The sequence below is a fragment of the Humulus lupulus genome, chromosome 3 (assembly GCF_963169125.1).
Source record: "Humulus lupulus chromosome 3, drHumLupu1.1, whole genome shotgun sequence".
Lineage (NCBI taxonomy): Eukaryota > Viridiplantae > Streptophyta > Magnoliopsida > Rosales > Cannabaceae > Humulus > Humulus lupulus.
Window position 1 is genome coordinate 155,736,585 of NC_084795.1, and position 10,926 is coordinate 155,747,510.

A 10,926-nucleotide genomic window follows, 5' to 3' on the forward strand; every position below is an offset into this window, starting at 1 on the left:
TGGGGTTTGCTATTTAAGCAACTATAAGCCCCACAACATACATATATCATAACATATATAAAAACATACTATAGCATAATCATATAAGCATATAATACTATCATACTTTCCTTACCAAATACCGGGATGTGAGAACAAGGACGGGATTTTGGAACACTCCCTAAAACCATTAATAGAAAGGTGAGTATTCTAAAAGAAAGAGATGAAAAGGAATGAACTAAACCACCGAGAAGGCGCTTACCGACAAGAAACCTCAAGTTCAAAGAACTTAGATGCCTAACCACGAATGAAAATAGCGAGTTAGGAATTGAGTAAAGAAAAACTATAAAAACTAATGAAACAACACAGAAAGGAACTAGAAATAGGAATACCTTGAATGCACTATGACCGAACTACACCTCGATATCAGAATGCACACTATTATCCTTACTTCCCATGTGTTTAATAAGCTTAGAATGATAAAGCTTATAACCCCAACCCAAGTGTTTAACACTCTAAAGTAAACTAACAGCTTGAAGGCTCTGAACTCAGCTTGAAGAATGAAATAAATGGTTGGGTACTAGGTCCTATTTATAGAGTTCAAGAATGAAAAGATCTTCATTTAGCTTGAATAAAAATAATGACTTTTTAATTGAAAAACATTTGAATAATTATTCAGCAGAGGCTTAAGACTCGATCAAAAAGATTCTGGACTTATCAAGAGGTTATGGAATAAAATGAGCTCGGTTTCAAAATTATTCAAAAATCATGCCCTAGAGTCGATATATCACCCATGCTAGGCGATATATCGCCTGGGCTGATATTCCCGACGCTCGTCGAAGTGGTCGTGCGAAGTTACGTGTTTTTCGTATTCCCCGAGTGGCGATATATCGCCCCCTAGAGCTGCGATATATCGGCATACGCTGAAATATTATTCACGAAATTTGTAATGACCCAACTACTCTAGACTTTGGACCATTAACGAAAACTATCCATAGACACTAATCCTTAATAAAACTTACAAGTAAAATGATCATAACTTTATTAAAAACTTGTAAAAATAAATGTTAAACTTACATAAAATTTAAAGTAGGATATGGGATCCCATTGTTTTAAAATCAAAACATAACATAATTATAATTAAAAGGGATTACATAATAAAGTGCGGAAAAATACACATAAAACCATAAGTAAAGAAACTTCATCCTCGAATCGAACTCTCGGCCCTTCGATTCCATTCCGCCTCAATACACATGCCCAAACTACCAAGAACCCTTCCCGCCATCAAAGCTATTTTCCTGCACATATAAACATAAAAGGAGTGAGCCTAATGCCCAGCAAGGAAAATCTAACACATAAACCATATACATAAATTTCATAATGTAACATAAAACATATCATAACACATATGTCACATACATACTATAATGGCCATTATTACTTGGGGTCCCATAAACTAAACAAGTCATATGCCCATTAGATTAGTGGGGCTTGCTAGCTAAGCAAGTCATATGCCCATAATTTATTGGGGCTTGTTAGTTGTACGGGTCATATGCCCAAGTCTACAATTATACATATTATAGCATATAACATAACACATAATCATAAGATAACATTTATCATAACATATAAATCATATAACATAAATCCTATCCTATTTTCCTTACCAATATACCGGGATGATGAGAACAAAGTCGGGATTTTGGAACACTCCTAAAAACCATTAATATAGAGGTGAGTATTCTAAAAGAAAGAGATGAATGAACTAAAAACCACCGAGAATATACTTACCGAGAAGAATCTTACGTTCAAGATCTTAGATGCCTAACCAAGAATAGAGAATACGAGTTAGGATTTGAGTAGAAAAACTATAAGAACAATACAGAAAGGAACTAGAATAAGGAATACCTTGAATGCTTCTATGACCGAACTATACCTCGAAACCGAAATACACTATAACTTTACTTCCCAAGTGTTTATTAAGCTTATAATGATTAACCCCAATCCAAGTGTTTATCACCCTATAGTCTCACTAGCACATGGAAGGCTCTGATCAATGCTTGAAGAATGAATGAAAAGGCTTGGTGCTAGGTCCTATTTATAGAGTTCTAGGAATAAAAATCTTATTTTTGGCTTTGAATAAAAATAATGAATTTAATTGAAAATATTTGAATATACTTCAGCCAAAGGCTTAGGAATTGGTCAAATTATTCAGAGAGATTTAAGGAGTCAAAGCTTGATTTTTAAAACAAAAATAATAATAAAAAGAAATAGAATGCTAACTTCTAACTCCCTAAATCTCGTAACTCTAAACTTACCTGAAGTAAAATCAACATATCTGAAGCTATAGAACTCCGATTTATAATCTCTTTATACCGTTAGAAAGCTAATTCAATTATCTACAACTTTTTAGAAATACTATTTTTCGAAATTCATAACATAACTGGGTCAAAAATAGGTCGGAAGTTACAGTACCCTAAAGTTACGAAAAATCTATTTAATTATCTAACCTAATCTACAAATAAATAAAACTATGACAAATGTCATGCTCCTAACATGTTCTGGTGAAGACTAAGTCATTGAAATAATAATTCCTTAATAACCATGCATATGACAAGTGTCATAATCCTATTGGCTCTATCTAAACCTTAGGTTATAATAATTATCTTATTAATAACCAGTAATATTAATCAAACCTTATGTTATAATTAATATTCTTAAAATTCATAACTATTACTATTACTACTACTATCTAACTAGCTGATGAGGACACCAAGACTAAAAATCCAAGTCAAGTTCCAGTTTATCCAAGTCAAGAGGGGAGGAATGATGAGGACACCAGTTTAGGAGCTTGATCAATATTTAGCTTCCTGTAATGAGTCTTTTTATTTTTAATCACGTTTTTTATTTAGTCTTTGTTTATTTTGTGATAAGTCAAACATTTGACTTGTGTGAGTCCAATAGTCCTTTTGTCTTTAATTTTCAGTTTTTATTAGGAAGACAAAGGGTTGTCTTTAAATTTCAGTTTTCATTAGGAAGACAAAATGCTTGTCTTTAATATTTCGGTTTTTAGGAAGACAAATGAGCTTGTATTGATGTAATTTTCGGCTATATAAGGCCTTGAAAACATTTGGAAAAACCAGATTATGTTGAATGAAATTGTGAGTTTATTTCTTCTTGAGTTCTTGAAGAAACTTTTGAACTTATCAAGGAGATTCCTTGTGGCGTTCATCCTGACTTATCAAACGGATTCCATCCCCGTTTGTGGTGTCTTCCTCATACCAAGGTTCGTGCTTGGCTAAGCATTGGGTCGCGGTTCCATTTAAATCTCGTGTGTTCTTGGTGGCTGTTCCATATTTGGTGTCGGGTTTCGTCACACTTGTTGGCGTGGTTCGTATCAGTTGGTATCAGAGCTTAGGATCATCTGGTTTGGCCTATCCTTTACTTTGTGTTTTTCTTTCAATTCGTGTTTCTATATTAGAAAAAAAAAATAGAAAGACAGAAAGAAAGAAGAAGAAAAGAAAACCAAGAGGATCCGAGACCAAAAAAAAAAAAAAAATTTTTTTGTTCTATTCTTGTTCCCCATAGTCTAGAGGCCCTTTTGCCAAAACCCCACACAAGTGTTCCAAAAATCACCATTTTTCGCCACTTTTTCATCGGTTTTCGTTTGATTTGTTTGGTAGAATTGGCTGCTTGAACCTCCATATCACCGTTTCATTAGTTTTCAAAGAGCTTAAAGAAGAAAATAGAGTGGAAAAAGGCAGAGGTGTGAGCTTATTTGAGGGTAAAAGCCATCATTGAGTGCAAACACGAGTGTACTTGAGTGACCATTTTCTTTGAGTGAAACACGTGAGGGAGTGCAGTGAGGTCCTTTCTATAATTGTCTAACCTTATTGTTTTGCAGATTCTCCATCATGTCACAAAATACAGAAAGAAATGCAGGCAATGACGCTCCACCACCTACAGTTCCAAATCTACAAATTGAAGCTTTAATGGGGGAGATGAGGAGGATGTTGAGGGAGGAGTGTGAGCAAATACATGAGCGGTTGGATAGGGTAGAAGAGGGAACACAACGGAGACCAAGGAGGGGTAGGGTACACCAAAGGGAGGATGAGAATGAAGGGGATTTAGAAGGGGTAGTTTCTGATGATGAGTTTGATAGGATGTCTACGGGTAACCATAGGAGGTATGGTGGGAATAGAGAAGATAGGAACCAGGTAGATAATTATATGGGGAATATCAAAATGAGAATCCCAGCATTTCAGGGGAAGAGTGATCCTGAAGCATACCTTGAGTGGGAGAAGAGGATGGAGCTAGTTTTTGATTGTCACAATTACTCCGACATGAAGAAGGTAAAACTTGCTGCCATTGAGTTTACTGATTATGCTATTGTTTGGTGGGATCAGTTGTGCATCAACAGGAGGCGGAGTGGAGATCGCCCTATTGACACAACATGGGAGGCCATGAAGAGGGTGATGAGGCGACGGTTTGTACCACCTCATTATTATCGAGATCTATACCTTAAGTTGCAGGGCCTTCATCAAGGTTCCAAGAGTGTTGATGAGTATTACAAGGAGATGGAGATGGCTATGATTAGAGCCAATGTTGAAGAGGATCGGGAGGCAACCATGGCAAGGTTTTTGAATGGTTTGAACCGAGAGATTGCAAATCCAATTGAGCTACACCATTATGTGGAATTGGAAGATTTGGTGCATATGGAAATCAAAGTTGAGAGGCAGCTCAAGAGGGGTAGTACAAGTTCAAAGCCAAGACCGAGCCCACACCATTCAAGTGCAACACCTTGGCAGTCGAACTATCCAAAGAAGGAAGAAGACCAACCTACTTCATCCTTTACACCAAAACCAGCCACGACCCCTCAAGGTAAAACAGCCCCCTACTTCGTCCCGTTCTAGTGAGATAAAGTGTTTCAAATGTCAGGGGCGAGGACACATAGCTAGCCAATGTCCAAACAAGAGAGTTATGGTGATTCGAGAAAGTGGCGAGCTCGATTCTGAAGATGAAGATCTTGCTGACATGCCACCATTGGAAGATGTTTCTATCGATGATGAGGAGTTTGGGGCAGAATCTGGTGAGATGCTTGCACTAGTCACACGACGAGTCTTGAATTTGCAAGCAAAAGAAGAGGAAGAAGAGGTGCAGCGGGAGAACATCTTTCACACTCGTTGTCATGTGAAAGACAAGGTATGTAGTGTGATTATTGATGGAGGTAGTTGTACTAACGTTGCTAGTTCTTCCATGGTTGAGAAGCTGGGGCTCCCAACGCTTAAACATCCTTGTCCATACAAGTTGCAGTGGTTGAATGATAGTGGTGAAGTGAGGGTTACAAAACAGGTGCTGGTATCATTTCGAATTGGCAAGTATGAGGATGAGGTATTGTGCGATGTGGTTCCCATGCAAGCTGGACACCTCCTTCTAGGAAGGCCTTGGCTATTTGATCGGCGAGTCCAGCATGATGGCTTCACCAACAAGTACTCATTCACGTTCTGTCAACGAACAATCACTCTAGCTCCATTGACGCCAAAGCAAGTATATGAAGACCAAGTGCGGTTGCAAAAATTGAGTGATAAAAAAAAATTGAGTGAGCAAAAGAAGGAGAGTGAAAAGATGAATGAGAGTGAGAAAAAAAAGAGACAAAGAGAGAAAAGGGTCGAATCAAGTGAGAGAGAAAAGAAAGAGAAGAGTTCGATCAATGAGGGAAAATTAGAGAGAAAACAAAATAATTTTTATGCAAAAAAAAGTGAGGTTAAGGAGGCTCTTTTAAACACTAACCAACTTGATGCTAACAAGCAAGTTTTTGATCCCGGTGATTGGGTATGGTTACACATGAGGAAAGAGCGATTCCCAGCACAAAGACGTTCCAAATTGCTACCTCGAGGAGATGGGCCGTTTCAAGTGCTAGAAAGGATCAATGACAATGCCTACAGACTCGATTTACCAGGTGAGTATACTGTTAGTGCTACTTTTAATGTTTATGATTTGAGTCCTTTTGATGCAGGTGACGATTTGAGGTCAAATCTTTCTCAAGAGGGGGGGAATGATGAGGACACCAAGACTAAAAATCCAAGTCAAGTTCCAGTTTATCCAAGTCAAGAGGGGAGGAATGATGAGGACACCAGTTTAGGAGCTTGATCAATATTTAGCTTCCTGTAATGAGTCTTTTTATTTTTAATCACGTTTTTTATTTAGTCTTTGTTTATTTTGTGATAAGTCAAACATTTGACTTGTGTGAGTCCAATAGTCCTTTTGTCTTTAATTTTCAGTTTTTATTAGGAAGACAAAGGGTTGTCTTTAAATTTCAGTTTTCATTAGGAAGACAAAAGGCTTGTCTTTAATATTTCGGTTTTTAGGAAGACAAATGAGCTTGTATTGATGTAATTTTCGGCTATATAAGGCCTTGAAAACATTTGGAAAAACCAGATTATGTTGAATGAAATTGTGAGTTTATTTCTTCTTGAGTTCTTGAAGAAACTTTTGAACTTATCAAGGAGATTCCTTGTGGCGTTCATCCTGACTTATCAAACGGATTCCATCCCCGTTTGTGGTGTCTTCCTCATACCAAGGTTCGTGCTTGGCTAAGCATTGGGTCGCGGTTCCATTTCAATCTCGTGTGTTCTTGGAGGCTGTTCCATATTTGGTGTCGGGTTTCGTCACACTTGTTGGCGTGGTTCGTATCACTAGCTAAGTAAAGTTCTTGGACTCTACAAAATTGCACTTTTTCAACCAAATTTGAATTGAGTAAATAGCTTTGACTGAGTCCTATAACGATTTCAAAGCTGCTGGCAGACTCTGGGATTTTCAAATATTACTCTTAATAAACTATTCCTCAAAAATTATTAATTTCTCAATAAACATGCACATGACAAGTGTCATTATCTTATTGGGTCTATCTAAACCTTATAGTGTAATAAATATCATCTTCATAATCAGCTATATTAATCAAACCTTATGTTATAATTAATATTCTTAAACTATAGGTTAAACTTTTTAAATCTACAAGTGTTGCTACGAGTGTCCAACTAAGTCCCGGCTTGAACCAAAATCCACAGTAATAAATATATTACAACTACTACTAGCTATTACTATTACTACTACTATCTAACTAGCCAAGTAAAGTTCTTGGACTCTACACTTGCATTGGAGATACCCCAGCTATTACTTGGCGGTTGCAAATTTTCAACCATTGGATACCTCGCCTACCGGTGCCCCGTTTCGTCTACTCTAGCCATATATGATCACCATTTCTTTGTTTTTCCTTCTATGTAGTAATGTAATTTGGGCCCCACTCACTTTCTTCCCAACCAAACATCTCATTTTTTTTTCATTCCTTTTTTCTCTTCTAAACTTTCTCTCCTTCCTCTTTTTTTCCATGCAAAACATAGGCTAAATTTTGTATCATATTTTGTAAAAATATGTACTGTGCAAATAATCACTTGAATTGAATAAGAGATAGAGAGTTCTACTCCTTCACTAGTTCGTTAAAGTCTAACAAGAACAATTTTTGGACATGAACAGTGTATATGTGGTATATAGTATAATTAATAAGTAAAACACTAATCTAAAGAAAAAAAAATAGTTTAATTAACCTTTTTGCTTTTCATTGTATTCTCAAAATATAAACTTAGATTAGGCTAACAAGTACAATAATACATACTCTCCACACACAAAAGAAAAAACATAAAGTTAAAAAGCACAAAAAAAATAAAAAAGAAGACAAGAATATAGAGGGAAAAAATTAAAAGGCTTGCCCTCCTCTACTTTCCCTTTCCTTCACTTTGATGGCCAAACTTGCAACTTTCTATTATTAGTTTATTGTCTTTGAAGTAATCTTTAAATTTTTGGGTCTTGTATTGGTAAAGCTATTACTGTGGGCTGGGGAAGTGGCACACAAATGTTTGCAGCAGGAGCTAAGGCATTGTCATTTTCGGTATTAGTTCTATTCTTTTGCATTTCAATGTCGTCGTTGTCGTTTGCTCCTTCAATGACATCTTCTCTCACAGTTTCAATTCGGAAAATATTAACACTATGATGATGATCGGGATCATGTTGATGCCCACAGGTGTTTCCTTTAACAATTTCTACAATTATCTCTTCTTCCTTCTCCTTGTACTCCTTGTATTTGCCCCAGAGAACAGAGTACAACCCCATCACAATAAGAACAGCACCAAGAATACTGCATATCACAAACGAGAGGGTAAATTTGATAAATAATAATTTATTAAGTTTTTGTTTTTTTTATATGAGTGAGGTTATTCATCCTCTACTTTTTTTTTCTGTCATGATTCTTTTTATTTATTCTTAAATATATTATTTTAATAAATCAACATAAATATTTTCATTAAATATTAAAGGATGAAAATTAATTAGTTAACATGTCCAAAATATATGATATATTAATTTATCAATTTTTAACTATAAAATAATTTTTTTAAACATTATAAGTTTTTCAAGTATATAAACTTAATATTGTAATTATACAAATTATTTTTATTTTAATATGATAATATCTAATTTTAAATTATTTATAATAAATTTAAAAATAATGATTTATTTATTTTTTTGTTCGTAATTTTTTTAAATTGATAGTGTCAATTATTTTGAATATCTTTAAACAATAATTATTTACAGAGGGTTGAATTCATTTATAATGTAGTAATAAGGATAATTTGGTAAGTGTGAATTAAAAAAATATGAGATATTTCTTTAGGAAATAAATAAAAAGAGAAAAAAAAGTTTATAGAAGCACTTTTTTTGGTGTTTACATTAAATTATTCCGAAGGAATTTATGTCTTTTTATTTTTTTTATATTTGAAAAGATTGAAACTTTAGGAAAATTACCCTCCGAGGTAAATGTTTTCCGCAAGGATGAAAGATCCCATGATAGCGACAATGATCATCATCAGAGGGCTAAATGCAGTGACAAAAACAGGGCCTCTTTTCTGCATCACTATCCCTTGAACATAGTATGCTATGCCCGATGATACTATACCCTGCATATACATATAATTATAAGTCATATTACAAATATCACACATATATATATAAAATATAAATATATATACATACATGTATGTATAGATCAAGTGAGAGACTTACAGCATAGGCAGCAGCAAGGAGATTCATGTCCCAACCAATAGACCAAGCAGAAGGCTTTTGTTCCATAACAAAGGTGACAGCAATAGATTGCAGGGTCCCCAAGAAGCACACAATTGCAGTGAGTGACAGTTGAGCAGTATATTTCCTTAGTGTCACAGCCTGAAGGATAAAGAAGGAAGCCCAGGCAAGGGTGGCTATAATGAGAAGAATGGAGCCCTTAAGCCAGTCCTTGTCAGCGGAGGCAGCGGCGGCAGCATCAGTAGCAGACGAATTGAGGTTGTGAGTTTGGTCAACCCAGAAGAAATTAATTACTTGTCCTTTGTACAATGTCATCAACATTGCTCCTGCTACCGTCACTATTGTTCCCACTAATTTTGCTTGGCATCTCACTTTTTTCATGTCTAACTTCTCCATCCTTTTTTATTATAAGACAACACAACAAAAAATATATATATATTAATATTAATATTTAAAAACCAACGAAATGAGAGAGGAGTTGTGGCTTGTTAGAATTGCTGATGTTACCGGCAGAGAACAGCCATGACAAATGTCATTGCTGGGAGCATGTTGCTCATGGCACAGGAGAACGTAGGAGATGTGAACTTTAGCCCAGCATAGTAGAAGTTCTGATCAATCACAGGCCTGTTGTAATGGGAAACAAATTAACATGAGGAAAAATTCACTACGTGTGGTGATCGATGAAGCTTCTTTAAGATTTCTTGTGCTTACCCAAGAAGGCCCAGAACGAAAAGCTGGATAAAAATTGGAAAAGTGATCTTGGGTCTTACTTTTCTGCATAAACAAAAAGGTGGGTTTCCTTCAAAATTGAAATTTCAGCCAAAATTAAGCAACGAATGTGATGGTAAATATATGTTGTATAAACTAGCATAAATGCTTAGTTTTTTTACCTCTCGAGAACTAGTGCGAAAGGAGCAATAGCGGCCGTGGCAAAGGCGTGCCTGTAGACAACAAGGACGTAGTGGCTCATTCCCCTGTTGAGGGACACTTTGGTAATTATGTTCATCCCAGCATAGCCGAACTGAAGAGAGATCATAGCTATGTATGGCTTAGTCATTTGAAAGAAATTACTAAAGCATCCAGTTTTCCCTTCCATTTTTGTTAATTAATTATTCCCTATGAATAAAAATTTAATCAAAGTGGAAAAAAAAAAGAATAAGAAGAATAAAGGTTAGAGAGTAGAGGACAACACTTGCAAGTTTTCCTTTGATGTGTTTCCTAAGTAAAAAAAATGGGAGAAGGTCCATTATTTATAGGCCACATCTGGATCAACTTGAATATTCCAAAACTAGCTCTGTTTATCAAGAGTTACGTCAATGTGGGTAACACGTGGCAGAAGGGTAGAGGATTGTGCTTGGGTGAGAAATCAGGTTCACAATTATCGTTGCTGATGCCATTTGCGGGCCTAACCTGGTTCGCCAATTGGTGGGCCCTGGTCTCCACTTATCGGCCCATTCTAACTTAAGCCCGGCTTTCCGACGCGGCATTCCGACGAATAATATCCTCTCATTTTTATCAGCACTAGTGCTAGTGTGAATATATAAAACGTTGAAAGAAAACCTATATTCTTCATCATCACTCAACTAAAGTTGTAAAATTAGATCGTAATTGTGTAATAATTTGTTCTCTTAGGACTTACTGGACTTTTTGGTGTTAATTTTATTTGATCATGAGAACGTTACGTACTACACCAATAGCTTATTACTAAATAACAAAAAAAAAAAGCAAAAGAGGGTGCTCGTAAATGGTACATAACTTCTATACGGCGTTTATAGACTCAGTACATGAAATAATGTTGCACATTACGTGACAAAT

At 35.7% G+C, this 10,926-nt stretch overlaps 1 protein-coding gene across 1 annotated transcript; it reads right to left on the bottom strand.

The window, feature by feature from the left end:
* Positions 1 to 7,570: 7,570 nt before the first annotated feature.
* Positions 7,571 to 10,325, bottom strand: LOC133823235 (WAT1-related protein At5g07050-like). The gene is made up of 6 exons (XM_062255896.1): positions 10,002 to 10,325; positions 9,823 to 9,885; positions 9,619 to 9,735; positions 9,094 to 9,508; positions 8,836 to 8,987; positions 7,571 to 8,170 (listed from the first exon to the last, which is right to left on the bottom strand). The coding sequence occupies exons 1-6, from the start codon at positions 10,205 to 10,207 to the stop codon at positions 7,828 to 7,830; spliced, it is 1,296 nt and encodes a 431-aa protein (XP_062111880.1). The 5' UTR covers positions 10,208 to 10,325; the 3' UTR covers positions 7,571 to 7,827.
* Between the last annotated feature and the right edge of the window lie 601 nt (positions 10,326 to 10,926).